The sequence below is a fragment of the Gobio gobio genome (assembly GCF_949357685.1).
Source record: "Gobio gobio genome assembly, chromosome: 15".
NCBI classification, from domain to species: Eukaryota; Metazoa; Chordata; class Actinopteri; order Cypriniformes; family Gobionidae; genus Gobio; species Gobio gobio.
In genome coordinates, this window is record NC_137108.1 from 38252170 (window position 1) to 38275555 (window position 23386).

Genomic DNA, 23386 nt, shown 5'->3' on the forward strand with positions numbered 1-23386 from the left:
ACACACACACACACACACACACACACACACACACACACACACAAAATATAGAATATAGAAATAGGTGTACCAAATGATTAATTGATTAACCATTGAGATCAGTTGGATTAAATAATAGACAAATTGACAAGAAGAGATGCAAATTAAAAGTTTGATAGTATAAGAGCTTTAAAGGCAATTACTGTGAATTAAATATTTAAACACTTATTTTTTTGTAGTGAAAAGGATACTTTATGGTTTTGAGTTTTGTAACACTGAAATCTGCTTTTGATCTGTTCTGATTGCACTATGAGTTTTGAACCCATAGAACCAAAGCGAATAAAAAAAACTGTAATAGAAGTGTCAATATAGAGCGAGACAATACATTTCAACAGAGCATTAATGTGAAAAAAAAATCACACTAGCTAGCCTAATTATTTCAACTTCGGTGAGAATCTCTGACAGGACAAGTGCGGTGTGTCTTGGGCCTGGCAAGGCCAGATAATAGTAGATAATGACTGTACAGTCATTGTTCTGTTCTCTCTTTTTATGTCATACACAAAACGTATCTACATAAACCCAAATGTTCTCAATACAATGTCACAAGAAACAAGGGCCACATCGATTCAATCGTCGCTCGATTGCTTCAAGTTACATCGCATTTTCTGCGCAGATTACTAATGTCTGTTTAAAGATGGCGACTTACTTGAACTGAAGGGGCAAATGCGTTCTGCAAGAGCATATACAAACTAAAGGTGATTTATATAATCAGAATGGTTTTAAAAAATGTTCTTCGATCTACGGCGTTGTGTTTACAGACATGGAGTGTATTTTCAAGCGCGAGGCAGGGTAGTATTGCCTTACCTGTCTTCAGGCAGTCTACATGCAGCTCTTTTTCGAACTGGACGTTAACCCGTAATTTTAAAGGTAAGAATGTTTTTGGCATCCGAGCTCCGAGTCAGCGACTAATGCACGGCTTCAACATGCTGTCGTATATGCATTCACAAATACCTGAGAATGTTATAATGATTTTGATAGGGTCATCACTACTTAACCGTTTTTTTATTTAAGTTTTAAGAACACATTATTAAACATCTCGTGCTAACTGAGGTGGATTTTTATTCACATGAGCCTGGATGGGTAACGTTATCTTATGGTTGTATTTTTAATGTTGTATATTTTGGTTGTTTAGTAACGTTTTATGGCCCGCATATGCAGTTACAGTATTAACCTCTAGGGGGCTGTAAAATCTCAGTTACTGTACATTTTACTAAATGGGCATCAAATCGTCATCGTTTTGTCATATGACCTTGATGTTTAGTCATGTCCACATATTTTTAAGCTCTAGATCTGTATTCTATAATAATACCCATGTCATTTCAGTTTGCTTCATTCATCGTTGCAAATTGCAAACCTTGTTATTTGTAAAAGGCTCTTTTTTTTTTTACTAACTTTAATAACTCATAATCACTTTTTATCTACTCATTGTGAGGCAAGTGATATATAACTATTTGGACTTAGTGTACACAAGATATTAATGTTTGTGAAGACATCTAAAATAAATAAATAAAGCCATCTCTCTTGAGGGTCACACTTGTTGTCCTCGGCAGACAAAACAGACTGAAGACTATAAGCGTAACGTTTTCTATTTTATTCTATAAAAAAACTAAAATCAAAGCCATGTACTATATTGGTGCCATAGGTCTGTTTTCAACCCGGGATTTTAATGCCCAAGACGGCTGGTCAAGATGCCAACCCCCACCAATTTATGAATTCACTTTTTAAGCAAACATTCTACAATCTACTTATTAATTGGCGCAGCTGAACATACTGCACAAAGTCAAAATAAATTATACATAAAAAAATACATTTAAATGAATAAGCAGTATATAGATTAGACTATGCTCATCTAAAATGTCTTGTTACACCACAGTGTAATAACCTTGATGTTGTCTTGTTTTTTTTTTGCCTCACAAAATGTTCACATATAAAACACATATAAACCTAGCATCTAAACTTTTCCTTTACAACTATAATTGGTATATGTGTGTGTGTGTGTGTGTGTGTGTGTGTGTGTGTGTGTGTGTGTGTGTGTGTGTGTGTGTGTGTGTGTGTGTGTGTGATAGAGGGCATTCACGCTCTCTGCCAAGTCACATGTTTTAATGCATATAGCATAAACTGATGTGCTGCTTTAAATATTCAATTCAATTCAATTCAAATTTATTTGTATAGCGCTTTTCACAATACACATTGTTTCAAAGCAGCTTCACAGAAAGTGCATTTCATAAATGTACATTGAAAAATGTTAGAAAAGAGAATGTTAAAGAAAAAATGTTAGGATAAGTTAATCAATCATGTATTATTTTAGGCCATAACAACGCTGGCGTTGAGTCGTCTCTTCACAGGCGTCGAGTCGTCTCATCACAGGTGTCGGGGCATCTGAAGTCTCCATCAGAGGCTGGATACAAACTGGAGCTGACGAACTAGTTACCTCGGGACTAGTGTCCCGAGATAACAACAGAAAAGCAGATGGGAAATAATTAGCATAGCTGCTGTTCAGAATATTAATGCTGTTGGTGCGATTTAACTGTAGTATAAAACTTAATTATAATGTGAATGCTTGGCTAAAGAGATGCGTCTTTAATCTAGTTTTAAACTGGGACAGCGTGTCTGAACCTCGAATACAACATACATACAACATAAAGATGTGATTAGTAACTTCAATTATCCATAATGTAACACGAAGATCTGTGCACGAGTAGGCAATGAGATTTCGGGTGCCTGCGAGTTGCCGCTTTCTGTGAGTCTCTCACTGAAAATGAACAAGATGCTTGCGCTTTCCGCGTCCCGTGTGAAACTGCCTTTTAAGTGGTCTGGCAGCCTACTACCGGCCCAATTTATGAGCAGCCCATCGGGAATTCCCAGATTCTCCCTATGGCCACTCCAGGTCTGGGTAGGTGTCAAATTTACGTCCACATGAATTAATTTACGTCCACATGAATTGGGGCGGCAGTGGCTTAGTGGTTCATGTAGGTTTTCTTCAGGTTGGTGATTCAATCCTCGGTTCCCGGTTGAAAGCGCTATATAAATGCAGTCCATTTACCATTTACCATGAATGGGCAGCAGACCCAGGGTTTCCTAGAAGAACATTGCCCAGAGCATCACTCTCACTCCACCGGCAGTAATCTTCACACAGTGCATCCTAGTGTCATCACTTCCCCCTGGTAGTGATGCATCGATGAGCCATGGGTGCCCAACATCCCGCCACTGGTTTGTGGTTTGTCCCTCCTCGGACCACTGTTGGTAAATTCCCTCCACAGCTGACCGGGAGCAACCCACAAGCTTTGCCGTTTCAGAGATACTCTTACTCAGTCGCCTTGCCATGACAATTTGGCCCTTGTCAAAGTCATTCGGTTCTTTATTCCTACCCATTTTTCCTGCATCCAACGCATTAATTATGAGCAATGATTATACCCAGACCTTAATATGTGGCCTTCTCAGGAGATCATCAACATTATTATTCACCTGTGAGCTGTGTCTGGTCATAATGTTTTAGGTCATCAGTGTATATATATACACAGGGTTGTGAAATCCCTAGTTCCTGTGTTTTTAGGCATAATTGCTTACTCTAATTAGGTTTTGCATTGGATAAAGACATTAAAACATTGTCACTGCTTAGATTTTTTCCAGTTTGACCATGAAGAATGCAAGTGTGACTATTTGTTTAAGACCGTAGCCTTTTCGAATCATGGCCATTTTTGGTGTGTGCTGACTGTGTTCACATAACATGTGTCACCAAAGTCACCAAGAGTCATAACATTCAATGAAGTGAAAAATTCTTCATTGTTCTGAAATGACTGAAGACCACCGGTGGGTTAAAACAAGTAAATGGCTACTGAGACAAAGAGTGAGGTGAGAAAAAGAGCAAAAGATGGTGATGACTAAGTGCGAATTTTAATGTGTGAAAATTAATGGTGGGTCTAATTTGATGTTGCAGACTTGTTTGGGGGGCTGGTGTAAATTTTCTGCTGAGTTATGTTTTGAATCTCACCCACATTAATATAATATCACAATCTGCTACTGATACATACAAGAATTTGTTTCTCTTATTCTTCAGAAAAGTACTACTAATACTATGTATTGCATGTTTTGTTGTTACAAAATGTTCCAAGCGCAGAAGGTGGTTTATCTGTAATATTGATTGATCCATTTTTTTTGTTAGTAATTCACTGCTCTTATTAGTGTACTTATTGGAGTGTGGTTTTAGTTTAGTGTAGGGTTGTAGTGGTATAGCGGTATAAAATAAAAGTTCGGGTTTAACTTGAAGAAATTATGACGAATATATATTTCTATTATACAATAGTAGGTCAAATGTCCTTAAAAAATAAAATAAAGTATATGTATAACATTATTATTTAAGAAATATTTTTGTCCATGATTTAATTGAGTAAATCTCTGTTGTGTGCAGAACTAAATCAATTGCCTTGGGCAGAAAAAATAAAAGGATAACATTTGTTTAACGTTTTATGCATTATTAGATTACCACAGTTTTTGATAATGTATTAAATAATAAAATACAGAATGCTGAAAAATTGCAGATTTCTGAATACAATACTTTTCTTTGGATTTATGATTATTCTTGAAAAAAGCATAATTTATAATAAAAATAAGTAATCTAATCAAATGTAATGTGCTTTTGACCATTTAAATTTTAACAAACAATAACGAAGGGTTTCAATAACGCTGTAATAACGCATACTAGGGGTGTAACGGATCGCAGTTGATCCGTGATCCGTACGGATCAGGACCCACGGTTCGGCACGCAAGTGACCCGCGGATTTATTGTGCTTTTTTTTTAAACTTGTGGATTAATCTGAATTGTTTAGCGATCGCAGACTAAAAGACAGTTTTTCTGCCAATATTGCTTTTTAAGTGATCTCGTTCCTTTAAACTCGATGCTGAGTTTCAGAGAAACACATGTTCACGTGAACGGGGCATGTTAATCAGTCAGCAGTGGCTAGCGGATAAGTAGAAGAACTTGAAAAGCCTCCCGCTGCCCCGCATGATTCAAATCGCATGTATGGGAGCATTTTGGCTTCCCCGTAAAATATAATGATGACGGAAGAAGGGTGTGGACAAAACTGTAACAGTATGTATGCACTGTGGCACGAGAAAGCCGTATGAAAGTGGCGCATACATCGAGCAAATGGCACCTGCTGACGCCCGTTTCACAGATACTCCGTTTGCCGTGCGTATGCGGTGTGTATTTTTTCCGTACCCTTGTTAAAGGGTTAGTTCACCCAAAAATGAAAATTCTGTCATTAATTACTCACCCTCATGTCGTTGGACACCCGTAAGACCTCCGTTCATATTCGGAACACAAATGAAGATATTTTAGTTGAAAGCTGATGGCTGAGAAAGGCTTCACACAGGCCTCCATTGGCATTCAGTACATTGACACTTCCAAGATCCATGAAAGGCACTTAAAACGTCGTTACAAAGTCTATCTCACCACAGTGGCTCTACAATAATCATACAATGCGACGACAATAGTTTTTGTGCGCAAAAAAAAATCAAAATAACACCTTTATCCAACTTGTTCTCGACTTCCGTGTGTGCCTCCACGACGCATGCGCGAGAATATGACGTAGCGCCGGTGTTCGGGAATCGATGAAATACACACTTAAGCCCCATTTTGAGCACTACGCCGAAACCTAAAGCACGATCAATGTAGAATCCAACAGCTTAGACACGCGCGTCTTCCTCTGCTCGTAAACAAATCGCTTCTGGGTCATATGTCTGAACGCCGGATCTGCGTCATATTCTCGCGCATGCGTCGTGGAGGCATACACGGAAGTCGAGAACAAGTTGGATAAAGGTGTTATTTTGATTTTTTTTGCGCACAAAAACTATTGTCGTCGCATTGTATGATTATTGTAGAGCCACTGTGGTGAGATAGACTTTGTAACGACGTTTTAAGTGCCTTTCATGGATCTTGGAAGTGTCAATGTACTGAATGCCAATGGAGGCCTGTGTGAAGCCTTTCTCAGCCATCAGCTTTCAACTAAAATATCTTCATTTGTGTTCCGAATATGAACGGAGGTCTTACGGGTGTCCAACGACATGAGGGTGAGTAATTAATGACAGAATTTTCATTTTTGGGTGAACTAACCCTTTAACGGATAGACTACAGCTTTCACTGCACGCGGCTTCGGTCCGTCAGGTGCGCTCCAGGAGTGCGTGGCCATACAGCTGTGCTGCGATCGTTTCCGCAGAGTCTATTGTTTGATGTGCTGGCGCTGAATTAAAGTGACAGCGCATCCGCATTAAAACAAACATGTATCGATGCAAAAATCTAGTAATTCCACCACAGATGCATATAATGTAACGTCAACTTGGTTTTAATGTCAACACATGGCTTTTTGCCTTGAGTAAAGCAAGGAAAACGGCCTTTAAGTAAACAAGGAGAAATAATGGAGAGCACCTGTCCTTTCTTGGAGGTACAAAAACAAAGTTCTTTATGACCTGCAGGTTTTCTTGTAAAAAGATTTAAAAACGAAAGAAAAGCGTAAGTTAATTTAAAATGTTTGTTATTTTAACATAGTCTATTGTCTGTTTTGCAATTTGCATGTGCAACGTAATATATACATCTAAAGTAGGTATTAGGCTATATAAATACAAAATAATGAATTCAATAAAACGTTGTTTAAGTGTAGTGCGTTTAAACATGATATCAATAAAATAGTGTATAGGCCTACAAAGAGAATTGCAATGCTGACAAGTGTGAGAGGTCTACTCTCTCCCCTGAGAATGTTGACAAAAAAAAAGAAGAAGAAGCTCAGGCCCATTTTCACGTCTCAGGTTGTTTTTAGTCAAATTTTATTTATTCAGATGGTTATATATTTATTTTATTTTTGTTAACACCAAAAGTTTCTTGTTAACCTATAAACCATATAGGTTGTTAACACCAAAAGTTTTCATGTAATAAATGGAAAGCAAATAAAAATAGTCTCCTCCCCCTTTTATTCTGATCCGAAAAATTATCCGATCCGTGACTCATGATCCGTAGTTCGATCCGAACCGTGAGTTTTGTGATCCGTTGCACCACTAACGCATACGTTGTAATTAACGCATTTGTTCAACTAAAAAACCCTATCTGTTTTCATTCATTAAAGGGTCATTGTAACTGAAAATAATCATAATGGTAAATGGACTGCATTTATATAGCGCTTTCAACAGACCCATGGTCATCCAAAGCACTTTACATATTGTATAACATTCACCCATTCATACACCGACGGCGGTGTCAGCCATGCAAGGTGCCATCCAGCTCGTCGGGAGCAGCTGGGGTTAGGTGTCTTGCTCATGGACACCTCGACACTTGGTCAGGTGGAACCGGGGATTGAACCACCAACCTTACGGTTTGTAGACAACCTACATGAACCACTGAGCCACTCCAATAATAATAATAGATTTTTTTTAATACTGTGAAACCGTGATATTTTCTGAGACGGTTATCATGCCTTGAAAATCTCATACCGTTACAACTTTGGTTTAGTGCTAGTACTTGTTATTTGCTGACTTCTTAGGGTTGTCTCAAAAAGATTACACACACACACACACACACTTTTACTGTACATGTTTTGTGTGGGATGCCAGACAGGTTATGAAGTAGCCGCACTATTAAATAGATCTTGATCTATGTTTCCGTTGTAGGTTGTTACTATTAACTGTCCTTGTGCTGATGCTTTCTTATTCAAAATGACTTGCAGTATACAGGGAAATTCCCTCTGGATTATTCTTCTCCTGTGATTTGAACCTACCTTCGATTTAGATCTTTTTAACGACTGAGCCACACCATCACGATACTCTTACACTGTTAAGAAAGTAAATTACTTGTTTAATTACTTACCCTAAGAAGTCAGCAAATAACAAGTACTAGCACTAAACCAAATTTGTAACGGTATGAGATTTTCAAGGCATGATAACCGTCTCAGAAAATATCACGGTTTCACAGTATAAAATTTTTTTTATTATTATTATTGGGGCAGCAGTGGCTCAGTGGTTCATGTAGGTTGTCTACAAACCGGAAGGTTGGTGGTTCAATCCCCGGTTCCACCTGACCAAGTTTGTCTTGTTTTTTTTGTTTGTTTTTTTAAATGCTGTTCATTTGAACTTTCTATCCCATTGATAACAAGAAATGTTACAGCATATTAGAGTGAATTCTGAAGGATCTTGTGACATTGAAGACTGGAGTAGCTAATGGCCTTGCCATCACAGGAGTAAATTAAATTTTAAAATATATTAAAATAAAAAAATATAGATATTAAATTGTAATAATATTTCACACTTTTACTCTTTCTACTATAATTTTGATCAAATTAATGCAGCCTTATTGAGCATAAGACATGACTTACATGAGTAAAAACGACCCCAATTTTTTTAACGGTAGTTGCAAGTTATTCATCAGATGCTTTTATCAAAGCTACTTGCAGTACAGGGACAGTCCCTCAGAATATGGTGGTAAGATGCTCCTGGTCTGTTTTTTTGTTGCTGTCAAACTGGCAACCTTTCTACAGGACCTGAGCTTAACAAGACAAGTTGCTACCACTGATCTATATACTGATAATTACATTTAATTTATAGATCAGTGGTTGCCACCCTTACATTTTTACTTTACAGCTCTGTTCTCGCACATGTTTTCTTGTTCTTGGGGCAAAAAACAATATGTGTGGGAAAACTGTTGAATTACAAGTTCCTGCAAGGCTTGTGAACTATGAAAGATTAGGCGTATAGGTTATTTAAAAAGAAAACGTTTATTAGGCTTACTTGTAAAGTCATACTTTGGAGATGTTCGCCAGTATCGAAGTTATAACTCAATCACTCACATTTGCATAGTCATACAACAGCAGATGTCTTAAGCATCATCATCATCATCAATGCTTACCAGTTTTCTGAAAGTTTTTTTCTTAGTAATTTAGCTATAACTAGGTCACTAGGCCATTTTACATATTTACATATTCTTTACCTATTTACATATATTACATATTTCCTTCAGATAACCAGTAGCGATGCATGATGTATCAGCCCCCATATCGGTATCAGCCGATATATGTAAATTTGTCGTTATCATTAGGCCATCCTTAAAAATATTCTTGTTTGCCGTAACCCGACCGACCCTGTCAATTTAGGACTGACTCAAATTTTTTATTTTTGTTTGCTTTTAGTCCGACCGACTTGCCGGTTGTAAATTTGCGTTAAGACCGATCAATTTCTTTTTTTTTTTACTCTTCAAACAACTAATACAAAAGCAATAAAATAATATTAATTATATTTTAGTAAGTATTTTTAATATATAAATTGCCTAGGCCTACATACAAAAGAAGGCTACGTTCTTTCTTTTAAATAAAAACCTGTGGCGTCATCTATGTTTACATTATTGGTTAACGGATATCACACCTGTGAGTTCGCTTCGTCTCATACTCTCATTCACTGTCAGAGTCAATGGTTCGCTCTTGGTAATGGCTGCGGCTGCAGTAAACAAAATGTTCGCTGTCACCGTTCAAAGTCATACGGGTTCGGGCACCATAATACATCTTAAAAAATTCATTAAAACAGCTCGACACCGCTTTAACTTGGCACAAAGTTCTGGAAAAACTGTGCCCAGAACCGCGTTGCATCTTTGCCAGAAGTTGCTGACTGTTCGGGATCAGCGGGCACTCCAGAGAATGCTCTTCAAGTATGACTACAGCTGTGGTTCAATGTTGACTGTAGAAGGCAAGTCTCTGTCCATTTAGGTTATGTGCACTCCGTCATGTAGTCATATTCCATCTGTGCTCTTTTGTCACTCAGACAGTAGCCGCGTTTCCATTACAGATTTGCGCAAAACTTTTGCGATATTTTCTAAATAAAAAGTAGCTTCCTTCCACTTAAGAAGAGTTGTGCTCTTTTTATTTTAATATATATCTTTACATAAATACTATTTTCTACTTCAAAACTATAATTTCGTTATAAACCCAGTGTTTTGTATGTTAATGCTGCTTTACGTGAATACCACAGGAGTGAAGCACAAAGCTTTGTTTACAAAGGAAATAAATTTGCAGATAAATGTTACATCGCAGCCATTCTATTTTGTTTTCCGTGAATTTTAACAATAGGCCTAACGTTAGTCCATTTTATCCCACTGGACATGGACATATATCTCATTTCTTTTCTCAAATCTTCACTCACGTCGCACCCATTTTCACAGGGAGTTATAAACGTTTCTTCCTTTCGTTTGTTTATAATTAAGTCTATTATACCCATTCACATCCTTTACTGTGGGAAAGTAGAAAAACACTGTAAGACAAATTAATAGGCTACCTTTTTACTTCAACATTTATTTAACACAGTTTGTGCTTGTTATTAGACTTGCACTCTAAAAAATGCTGGGTTAAAAATAACCCAAGTTGGGTTGAAAATGGACTAACCCAGCAATTGGGTTGTTTTAACCCAGCGGTTGGGTTAAATGTTTGCTTAAAACAACCCAATCGCTGGGTTAAAACAACCCAATTGCTGGGTTGGTCCATTTTCAACCAAACTTGGGTAATTTTTAACCCAGCATTTTTTAGAGTGTGGTAAGGCGCGTCAAGTTTATTTGAAGAGCGCATTTCACACACACACACACACACAGGCGATTTTACTTTCGCTTTGGCAGTGCACAATCAGACATAGCTTAAATCTGTCTTGACCCTGTGGAAGATAAAATTCGCTCTTCAGAACTTTTACAACAAGTGTTGCTTTGCAACATCAGGAGATGCATTAGATATACTCAATTTAATTTACAAAGCAATCCCTGCAAAGTTTTTAGTTTAACTATAGAAGGGGCGTCGCACTCACAACAAGACTCGCAATGGGGGGCGTGGCATCCCGATGGTGGCGCTCCATCGCGAAGTCGGATGATATCGTCCATCGACACACCCCTATAGGCTAGCCTATCCCGTTATTAGACATACTTGAGTGGAAAAATAATATGTAGGCCCTGTGTGGGAGCAATGCGTGACCGTACCAGGTGACCTGTAAATACGAGAGAACTTTTTCTATTGCAGTTTTGCGAAAATTTCCTTTTTCGAATTGCCTTTAACACTAGAACCGCCACGGGGTAAAATTAACTCGTGGCTGTTTTTCAAATGTACATAACAGATTTCCAATAAAATATCCAAGTCTCCCAGTCACTAACTTTTACTAAAACTGTGTTATTTACAATCCCCTGTTGTTAAAAATTGTTTAGATAAAACCAGATTTAAAAACGGGGCATTTATACCTATAAGCGCCAGCGGGTCAAATTTACCCCTATATAATTCCTCCATTTTCGCGCTGTGTTTGAGCAACGCGTCGGCTTACTGTAAAAAGTCACACAATGCACGGTCAAATAAAGATGTTTTAGCCTATTTATGAATTTTCAGACTTTGGATTAATTATACATTTTTGTTTTGCAATTTTGTATTGAGTATTGTTTGCTACTGTGTTGCTATTTATTCAAGTCTGCCCGTTTCCTTAAAAAAAAATCCGATATGATGGAATGAATACAATTTTTTTCATGATTATCCCAAGTTTATTGGTGTTGTTCTCTTATTCAAATTATAAATTATATAACTATATATATAGCCTGCATCAAAATGAGGTTTGCAATGATGCGCTCGAAGGCACGGGTTGAAGACTCAGTGACGTCATGATATGCTAATTTGTTTAAATTCATACCTACATAAATCACTATCACCAAAATTTTAATTTTTTTTTTTACATTGAAACTTGAAAAAAAAAAATAGACCTACCTACCGACCCTTTTTAAAAAAAATTTTTTTTTACTGTTACTGCAAACCAAAATATTTTTAAGGATGGCCTTAATGGCCCGATATATTAAAGGGATAGTTCACCCAAAAATTTAAATTCTGTCATTAATTACTCACACTCATGTCGTTCCAATATGCCTTTACATGCACATTAACTTTATTGACATCCCATTCTTAATCCGTAGGGTTTAATATGGAGTTGGTGCACCCAATGCAGCTATAACAGCTTCAACTCTCCTGGGAAGGCTTTCCACAAGGTTTAGGAGTGTGTTTATGGGAATTTTTGACCATTCTTCTAGAAGCGCATTTGTGAGGTCAGGCACTGATGTTGGACGAGAAAGCCTGACTCGCAGTCTCCGCTCTAATTCATCCCAAAGGTGTTCTATCGGGTTGAGGTGCAGGCCAATCAAGTTCCTCCGCACCGAAATCGCTCATCAATGTCTTTATGGACCTTGTTTTGTGCACTGGTGCGCAATCATGTTGGAACAGGAAGGGGCCATCCCCAAACTGTTCCCACAAAGTTGAGAGCATTAAAATAGTCAAAAATGTCTTGGTATGCTGGAACTAAGGGGCCAAGCCCAACCCCTGAAAAACAGCCCCACACCACCAAACTTTACATTTGGCACAATGCAGTCAGGCAAGTGTCGTTGTCCTGGCTACCGCCAAACCCAGACTCATCCATCGGATTGCTAGACAGAGAAGCGTGATTTGTCACTCCAGATCTCCACTGCTCTAGAGTCCACGACTTATTGCACAGGTGGCAATCTATCTCGGTACCACGCTTGAATTCACTGAGCTCCCGAAAGCGACCCATTCGTTCACAAATGTTTGTAGATGCAGTCTGCATGCCTAGGTGCTTGTTGTTATACACCTTTTACCTGGGAAGTGATTGTAACACCTGAATTCAATTATTTGGAGAGGTGTCCCAATACTTATGGCAATATAGTGTATAAAGAATTGTCGGTATTGGCACATCCCTAACAACCAGTACAATGCTTAATGGGTTCAAAGTCCTGTTATTTACTCACCTTCATGTTGTTCCAAACCTGTATAACTTTTTTCCACAATGATAACCAAAACTGTTTGGTTACCAACATTCTACAAAAAATCTTCTTTTGTGTTCCACAGAAGAAAGTAAGTCATCCAGGTTTGGAACGACTTGAGGGTGAATGTTTTCAGTTTTAACTTAAAATATTTAGTAATGTAAAACTCTGTCCCCAGTATCTGCTGTTTTAACATTACTAAAGTTAAATGATATGACTCAATGCAACAGCTCAAAGTAACTTTACAAACTTGTACAAACAAAGTTACCTGGCTGTGATGACAGCTTTTTTTTTTTTTTTTTGATGAGACGTATCATGACAGTCTCACAGACGTGTCTTTTCCTTGAGTGGGTGTGCGGGAAGGATGTGGCCAACCAAATCACCCCCACCCTTGGTGACACACTATCACCATTGACGTGTCTCAAATGGTCTCGGAGAGTGAAAAGCTTTGTGACTTACAAATACTTTTGAAAATCTCCTCCTTTTTAAAGAGTGTTTCATAATGAATAATGACATTTTATTAAAGTTAATTTTCAGTGATACAACAGACACAAAATGAAAGTAGTAGTTTCTGAAATTGTGCATTAAGTTTTTAGTAAGCAATTTTAAAGGCAATATATATGACTTTATGGTTTGTTTCAGGTGATGAAATCCTTCGAAACCAACCAGTCAGGCAGTATGCTCGGCCCTCTAGAAAGAAACAAGGTAAGCGAAAACAATTGGAAGGGGCCCTGCCCAACAAGGGCCAGATTTACTAACAGCTTGCACCAGCGCAAACCCTCTTTTGGAATTAAAAGTTTTCATGTCAGACAGCTAAATTTATGGGCAAAGAGTATTTAGAGGTGCTGTATGTCATTTTTTTTGGCTGTACTGAAGCACACAAATATATGTTTGCAGAGATTTAGAAAACATGCTTGAGTTCACATTAGGGCTGTAATCTCCCAGTCGATTAGTCGATTATTAGTCGATACGTTCTGGCTCGACCAAAATTCTGATTGGTCGATTTTTTTGCCGCGTTCATTTCATTAGTTTTGCCGCGTTCATTTCATTAGTTTTGCCGCGTTCATTTGATCAGTTTTTCCGCGCCGCGTTCATTTCATCAGGTGGAAAGCACTATTTGCTAATGGAGGTGTTTTCAGAGCACCCCTGTTTCACAGGTAGGGATGAAACGGTATGGAAATTTAACATCACGATTATAGTGACCCAAATGATCACGGTTATCAATATTATCACGGTTTTGTTCAAAGGAGATGAAAGTGTTCAAAAAGAACAGATGCACACACTTAAAGGGTTAGTTCACCCAAAAATGAAAATTCTGTCATTAATTACTTACCCTCATGTCGTTCGACACCCGTAAGACCTCCGTTCGTCTTCGGAACACAAATGAAGATATTTTAGTTGAAATCTGATGGCTCTTAAAGGCCTCTATTGGCACAATGGCACGGTACACTCTCAAGACCCTTAAAAGGTACTAAAGACGTCGTTACAAAGTCCATCTCACTACAGTGGTTCTAAAATAACTTGAATCGGCGAGAATAGTTTTTGTGCGCGAAAAAAACCCTAAATAACGACCTATATAGTGCTGACGATTTCAAAACACGGCCTCATGAAGCTTCGAAGCGTTATGAATCAGTGAGCCGAATCACGATTCGGATCGCGCGTCAAACCCCAAACTGCTCATTCGACTCACTGATTCATAACGCTTCGAAGCTTCAAAATATGACACCGCCTCAGATTTGGTCCTTTTAGAGGCTGAAAAATCTCCCGGTGCTGTCACTGCCTTCTGCCATTTCTTCTCATTCAAAAAACAACAGACTGACGCTGACTGGACAAGATTTACCGCAAGTTTTCACAATCGTGATAATCACACGCGGTTTTAATGATAATGAAATTTTATACGATATTACTAACCGTCACTACATTTTATCGTGGTTTATCGTGAAACCGGTAATCGTTTCATCCCTATTCACAGGTAACAGTCTGTCTTCAGAACACCCCCATTGTTTTCACTTCTTTTGGATTAGCCCAACCAACTGGCGAAGAGGAGTCTCTCGCTGGTCCTTTGTTTTTCATTCCCCGCTGGCTCAAACGCACGCCGATAGCGGTAAACTTGAGGAACGCCCATCAACATACACATGAGGGGAAGCGTCAAGACACCACGCTAAGTGGATCTGTACTGTCAGTTTTGCCGCGTTCATTTCATCAGGTGGAAAGCACTAATTGCTAATGGGGGTTTTCAGAGCACCCCTGTTTCACAGGTAGCAGACTGTCTTCAGAACACCCCCATTGTTTTCACTTCTTTTGGATTAGCCCAACCCACTGGAGAAGAGAGACAGATTGAAGAAGGCTAGTTTTCTGTATATTATTTATTTAATTGTGAGCGTTTTTTCTGCTCTTGATCTGGCTTGTTTAATAAATATTCCTTTTTTATTAAAGTGGACGTGCCTTTTGTGTTTAAAAGGAGAAGCTTTAAGTTAATACTCTATCCGTGTCTCAGCCGCAAAACTGAGCTCAGCTGAGCTCCTATATGTTCGAGCTGCACAGAGCGGCTGAAATTTTACTGTCTGTCAGTTATTATAATACATATGACAAAAACAATTGTCTAAATTATGTTGCATATTCTTCAAAAGTTCTTGTGATGATATCTAGTTGACAACATAGTACTATATTTTCGGAAATCATAGGCTATGATATTGCGCAGGTGCACGTGATGCAACGCTGTCAGAGCAGACAGACTCGTGTGTCAGACTCATTTCAGTGCAAAAAAAAAAAGCTCAAAAACTATTTAATATACTGCAAATAGCCTACTAGTTTTTTATGTTTATTTATAATTCATTTAGGCAGACAACAAGGCTACCAAGTACTGCGCACAGTGCGCAGATAATTAATTTAACATTTAATTTAACGGGTTTTTTTTCCTAACGCCATTTTTAGTCAATTTTTAGTTGAAAATTTCAGGACTTCAGTCAACCAAGATTTTCTTTGGTTGATTACAGCTAGGGATGAAACGGTATGGAAATTTAACATCACGATTATAGTGACCCAAATTATCACGGTTATCAATATTATCACGGTTTTGTTCAAATGAGATGAAAGTGTTCAAAAAGAACAGATGCACACACTTAAAACATTTAAACAAGTTTTATATTTGAAATCAACAAACAACAAATAAATCAAGCAGCTCTATGCACTTTTTAAAGCTAGATTCTATTCTGTGCGATTTCCTTCCTTATAATGGCCGTCGTCAATAGCAACGCACAACGCATAAATAATAATAATTTGTCGTAAATATAATCTCTAATATTATCTCTGTAAATATATTCAAGCAATATTCTCATCAGTGTTCAGCAATGATGCATTTTAATCTAGCATATTTTTGTGTAAGAGCCCAAACAGTAGGCCTATCCTAGTGAAATATGCATATTTCCATATGATTTGACAGTTTATTTTATTAAATATCAAAAGGTATGTATCATACCTGACACCTAGATGAACACCTTACAGTCAGTTTTATGACTGTCATTCTCTTCAAATGCTATTGAAGATTGAAACGTGTAACGTTACCAATGTTGTGTGTAACTTTAGAGACGGTCCCTAAATTTGCCTGCGTTATGCCAGTCATTTCAGATGCGCTGTGGTTCTGCTGTTAGTTTTAAACCATTTTCGCTGCTGAAATAGAACAAAAACAGTCGACCACGGTATGATGAATGAATCTCCTGCGTACATTGCACTGCTTTGAGTAGATTTCAGCGAGTGAGAGCTGCGCGCGCTCTTAACAAAAACTCCGGCTGATCGGAACGCCTCTGATTATGAGACGACGTCGCTTTCATAAACTCAATAGAAACACGTGTAGGCTAAGTGGTTATAATGCGCAACGCGATTATAACAGATGGCTTTTGAGAAGACTATAATAAGTTTAACAGTCAGAGTGGCAATAGTGTGCAGCCGAAATAACGTTACACCTGCAAATGGCGGTTGTTAATGTCAAGCCCTGATTATTATCCCTTAAATGTCACCCTAGTCTTGTCTGAATGTGTTCGTTTGCGTCACGTTATTATTTCCCAGACGTAGTTTTGGTATTGAGGTCAAAGTCCACTTGCCTTGCGTTCGTAATTTTGAAGTGTTCACCCTATTACAGCGACTTTCTTCTGGCATGTTCTTCAGACAGGGTGACTTCGATTAAGTTTCCCTCAGGACTTTTGTAAAAGCCAAAATATGACCACACCTCAGATTTGGTCCTTTTAGATATCTGAAAAATCTCCAGGCGCTGTCACTGCCTTCTGACATTTATTCCCATTCAAAAGACAGCAGTGCGCTGCGCCAGACTGACGCTGACTGGACAAGATTTACCGCGAGTTTTCACAATCGTGATAATCACACGCGGTTTTAATGATAATTACATTTTATACGATATTACTAACCGTCACTAAATTTTATCGTGGTTAATCGTGAAACCGGTAATCGTTTCATCCCTAATTACAGCCCTAGTTCACATACTCGTTTCTCCGAAAAACAGTGCTACAGTCAGTTATTCTACTTGAAATATAAATTGAAATCTGCGTTCCGTGTCGGAATGTCTGTTTTGGTTTTGTTCTGTGAGATCCAATTTACTCAATAGTATTTCAACTCCCCAGGTTGCCATTTGGTGGAAAACACAGCGTATTGTAGCCATGGAAGTCAGAAAAACAAACTAGGTCAGAGATCGCAGAATCTACCCAGCCCAAAAAAGCCAGAGGCATATTAAAACATGGATAAATCAACTTACAGTGTAAGGCTCGATTGCCTTCCATTGTCCATTGCGCTCATTCATGTTGTGTGTTCTCAAATTGGAAACCAGCGTGTGTGTCGAATCTGAGAAGGAAGGGGCGGAAGAAACAACCCTCTCCAATATTTTGAATTTGGACTGCAGTACTGCTTTCAACCACTAGCTGTCAAAATTACATACTGCACCTTTAAGTGGATGGTGCACTGTTATTTACTTTGCTGTAGTCAATTATATGCTGCCTCTCGGCCAGGTCGTCATTGTAAATGAGAACTTGTTCTCAACTGACTTACCTGGTTAAATGAATTAATTAATTTAGTGATATTTGTGCCATTTATAATGCCATTGTGGAGCCACACTAATTTGCAGTTTAGTAAATCTGGCCCCAAGTGTAAAGGCCTGTTCACACCAAGGACGATAACTGTAAATCTAACATTAAAAATATTGTTCTAAAAGTTGTTCTTCTAAATATAAAAGAATATCAGAGTCCACACCACAAGTATAACTATATTGGAAGGCACAGAGGAACGATATTGGAAACACTTTCAGAACGATTTTTTCGAGCTGATGAACAACAAAAACACTGACAGCCAATCAGAATCCAAGTTGCTTTGACAGCTTGAGCATTTAAAGTGGCAGACGACGTAACTGCAGCGCGTGGCTATAATAAACAGAAAGATATGTTGGTGTGGACAATTTTTCGTTCTTGGTGTGAATAGGCCTCAATACTGGCCCTTGATTTTAAAATGATGCAAGTCAATTTGATAGCCTACCAGTTTGATCAGTTTTGATAGCACTCACTGGCTCTTTATTTTCTTCCCAGAATTCCCAAGTCAGCTTCAAGACCTGCATCCATCCATGCTGAAGCATGAATATACATCTGTCCCACTTGCACAATCGTATGGTTTTGTTTTTGTACTATCCGTTTTTGCATTAAAGGCATATTCACTTTAAAATGAAAACTACCCCATGATTTACACAACCTCAAGCCATCCGAGGTGTATATGTGATACTATATATCTGTATATCTAGTGAAACGCTTTTTTTGTAAGTTGAATACGGAAGGCGGTCTGCCTGAAGCTAGATATTTTACTTTATAAAGTTTTAAATATGGATATTTTTTCTTACAAATCCCCTTTGATTCGCTTCAGAAAGCCTTTATTAACCCACAGAGCCGTGTTCCTGGGGTACGTTTTTGATGGATTTGCTTTTTTTTGAGCTTCAAACTCAATGGACCCCGTCACTGCCCTTAATAAAGCTTGGAAGCATCAGGATATTTATTAATATTTCTCTGATTGTGTTCATCTGAAAGATGAATGTCATATACACCTAGGATGGCTTGAGGGTGTGTAAATCATGGGCTAATTTTGATTTTAAAGTGAACTACTCCTTTAATCCACTCATCCTTGTATAAACACTTTGATTGTATATTTATTATATATTGCATATGATTGTATGTATAAAAAGTACATGATTTTTTCAGACTTCCTTTATGTGCTTGAATGCAGAACAGTATCACTATTATGTCATATCTTTGCAGGGTTGACGATGTGGTGAAGAAACTGCTTACGCTGGAGTTTGCAAATCATGTACGGGTTTTTGTTTCCTTTTAGTTCTTCATTGAATATTTTCATATTTCAAAACAGTAGGGAGGAATAACCTCAGCGGGATAACATTTTAACCTATGTGGTTATTTTTTATTTCTTCCACTGTTGAGTAAGGAACTATAAAAGGTGTTAAATCTTATTTTACCTCAAATATCTGTCACAATGTCTTTCCTTAGAGTGAAAAACTGCGTTTGAAAGAGGAACAGCTTATTGCCAAGGTTCAGAGGGATGAGAGTGACCGCAGCTCAACAGAAGTCAAGGGCAAGTTCTCTTTTTTTTTCTTACTTCACAAAGCCACTGCTTTTAACCATACTGGAATCTCAGAACATGACTCAATTATACAGAATGTCCTTGTTTGCGTTACAGTGGCGATTATGACAGCACGTATTCGCAACTTCCAGGAGCACTTGCACAAACACCCCAAGGTAAGCATAACAGTTCAGTAGCGTGACTTTTTTTTTGGCCTTCAGTAGAGGTGTCAGAACATTTGTTCCCACTCCATTTGATTAACACCCACAGAGAAACAGGATATCCTGTGCATACTCTCATGTGTTCAGTAGTAATGAAACCATATACACTACCGATCAAAAGTTTGGGATGAATGTGATTTTATTTTGAAAGAAATGAATACTTTTCGGCAAGGATACGTTCAATTGATCAAATTTAACAGTAAATACTTGTATTTCAAAAAATACATATTTCAAATAAATGCTTTTGAATCTTCTATTCATCAAAGAATGAATAGTTCATACAATATTTCATAGTTTCCACCGAAATATTAAGGTGCACAACTTACTTTAACATTGATCACAAATGTTTCTTGAGCACCAAATGATTTCTGAAATGTCATGTGACACTGAAGACTGGAGTAATGGCTGCTAAAATTGAGCTTTGCCATCACAGGAATATGTAACCTTTTAAAATATACTAAATCGAAAACAGTTATTTTAAATATTTTACAATATTACTATTTTTCATCAAATAAATGCAGTCTTGTTAAGCATAAGACTTCTTTCAAAAACATTAATAATTGTATCTGTAGTGTACAGTGAGCTCAAAAAGTATCTGGACACTTATCACCCACTAAACATTTCTAAATATATTTGCAATAGATAATAAAAAATATGATTACCATTGGCATTTACTTGGGGAAATCAGCACACTTTTTACTTTTTTCACAAAAAAGAAGCATGTTATATATTATTCAAAAGAAAATAGTTGATGTGATGAACTGCCCCTGTGGTTAAACTGTGTGTACTTGAGGGGAAATTACTTCATACCTGTGCTAAAAATTTAACGTTATTGCAAAAAAGCCTGAAATAAGGAAGTTGTGGGGAAAAACCTCTAGAAAATTCTGTAATCATTTACTCAACTTAATGATGTTCCAATTTTGTTCATTTTCAAAGCACAAATGAAGATATTTTAATATTCTCTCATCATATTTGTCCATCCATTTAGGGCCCTGAGTGCATGCACTTAGGGCGTGTCTGAATCCTCTTTTGCTAGTTTAATGACGGAAAAAACGGTCTGCGCGCCAGGCACATTGTCCAAAAGGGTTGTACCTAGTCTCTTAATGAGTCATGGGTGTGTTTTGGACGTAACGTGCAATAAACCAATCAGAGTCTCATCTCCCATTCCCTTTAAAAGCCAGTCATGCTTGCACCATGGCAGATTTTATGAGCAGAAAGAATGAACACTTCTCCAGAGAGGAATCCTTTTATTTAGAATATTTAAAAATGTTTGTGTGCTGCTGCACGTCCCTGTGTGTGTAATAAGCAGAGTCTGTGCGCGTTGTGCACCCGCCTATAGGCGCCAGTGTTGGGCACGTTACTTAAAAAAAGTAATTAGTTATAGTTACTAGTTACTTCTTACAAATAGTAACTGAGTTAGTAACTGAGTTACATCATTATAAAAGTAACTAATTACCAGGGAAAGTAATTACTGCGTTACTTTTTTTTTTTCTCCAAATGTTCAAATATGTCAAATAACTTGGATGCCCCCAATATTAGATATGTTAAATGAATGAATTGGACACTAAATAGAATAAATTATTATTATAAAACATTGTACATTAATGTACACTAGTGTAATGTTACTGTGGGACAATGTGAGAGACACCTATCAAATTCAATGCATTATTGTAAATATTATCAGTAGGCCTACTATAGTGTAAATATTGTGTAAATATTATCAGTACTATACTTTCCTTTGGTAGTGGAGCTCACGTTATCACCTGGGTTTTTAGCCACTAATTTTGTGGCATATGATGATGTGAAGCGCTTCAGAATCACTTGCCACCGGCGTGGAGAGACTCTTTCTTCCTGGGCATAAGTTGCACGTTACTTAAATATTCTTACCTTTCACCTCAACGAGGGAAAAGTAGCGCTTATACTTCCAGTTTGCGAACGCTACCTTTGAAGTCGTTGGACCATCGCTGAATGTGCATATGCGTGTGTGTCATAGGTGTGTGTGTCTGTGAACCAAAGACCGTGAAAAAAATAGGTGTGAACTCAACCTATCAACTTACACCTTGTCTCCCACCCACCAATCATCATCAGTTATGTGTACCACCGCACCCACCCCCCGATGGGCGCGTGTGCATTTGGTATTTAAACAACATGACGTTGGACGTGAAAATTATGAAATGTCACATTGTGCTGGGTGTATGATAGGGCCCTTAAAGTCCATGCACCCAAAACTTAAATGAAATCCGTTCAGCGACCATGTCTCTTCAGAAGACTTGCATTAAACTCTTTGATTCATATGGATTACTTTTACAATGCCTTTTTGCACTTTTTAAAGCGTGAAAGTTTTGGTTGTGTGGACTTTCAATGGATGGACAAAAAGTCAAGAATAAACAAAGGTCTTATGGGTTTGGAACAACATGATGACAGAATTTTTTGAGTGAACTATGCCATTAAGAAAATGTTGAAACAATAGCTGCGTCCCAATTCACAGACAATCCGTCCTAAATAATATTCGAAATTAGAATTAGTATGTCCCAAATTGTAGTATGTTGAAATGAGTATTCCAAAGATACCCGAATGGTCTTCTTTTTTTGGAATCTGAACGTCTAACATTGCCCACAACCCATTGCACATTAAACGAGGATTCAAGAATTTACTGCACAAAAACAGTAAATGCGTATAAGTAGGCGAATTGGGATGGAGCAGTTGAGTCAAATTATCAACAGCATCATAACCTGTTTTGTTGTATTATGTCAGGATAAAGCCAATAAAAGATGGATGCTCATGACCATCGACACCAGGAAGAAAAATCTGAAGTTTCTGAGAAGGACCCGTTATGATTCCTTTGTGAAGGTGTGTCAAGAGCTCGGAATCACCTACACGTTCCCTCCTGAATACTATCGGCGGGTCACCCGACGTTGGCTGGCCAAAAAGGCCTTCTGCAATAAGGTAACGTTCTCAGATCCCTCTAACATGTTCCAATGTTTTTTGTAGAGTTCAGGGTTTGAGTTTGACTTGTTTTTTCCCCCCTCTTAGGTCTTTAAAGAGGTCCAGAAACAAAAAGCAGAGCAGAGAGAGAAACAAAAAGCAGAGGAGGCTAAGGAAAAAGAGACAACATCCTCTACGGAACCACAAGGAACTGCGGTGTAGTAGAGACCATAAGCCAGCCAGGAGCGGAGTGCTGACAAGCTCAGAAAAACGATCTGATATGTCCTCCTTTGATTCACATGTGACATTCAAAGAAAGACTGAACAGAAACATCATGGAACCGCATCAAATCATCTCGATGTTGTCATTTATTTGTCCTTCAATGGTAAAACATACGAATATCTCTGAAGCTATTATAGCTGCACCAAATAAAAGTTTGTTAATTCATTGTTTGGTTATAATTCTTCAAATGACGATTATATCAGAATAACTTCATAGAAACCCTTTGATGACATGCTAGTTTCACAGACTCAGGAGTTTAGGATCAGCAGCTGATGAAGACCTGTGTCATATGCAAGACTGATGCATTGTTGCTAGTGCAAATGGTTTGGCTGAGTTCCGTGAACTCTATAATTTTACAAGAAATGCATGACAATCAGGTGCATGATCTGAGGTCAAACTATCAGTTCTTTACTCGTGTGAGATTATCCATTGATTGTTAAGAATTCTTGAAGGCCACATTTCCTATTACAACTCAGACCTCCCCCTT

General features: G+C 37.9%; 1 protein-coding gene across 1 annotated transcript; it reads left to right on the forward strand.

Annotated features, from left to right (window-relative positions):
• Nucleotides 1-663: 663 nt before the first annotated feature.
• mrps15 (mitochondrial ribosomal protein S15) lies at nucleotides 664-23064 on the forward strand. Its single transcript, XM_079836915.1, has 8 exons — nucleotides 664-906; nucleotides 13496-13558; nucleotides 18439-18514; nucleotides 19156-19204; nucleotides 19399-19483; nucleotides 19589-19647; nucleotides 22447-22638; nucleotides 22726-23064. The coding sequence occupies exons 1-8, from the start codon at nucleotides 753-755 to the stop codon at nucleotides 22837-22839; spliced, it is 792 nt and encodes a 263-aa protein (XP_079693041.1). The 5' UTR covers nucleotides 664-752; the 3' UTR covers nucleotides 22840-23064.
• Nucleotides 23065-23386: the final 322 nt, after the last annotated feature.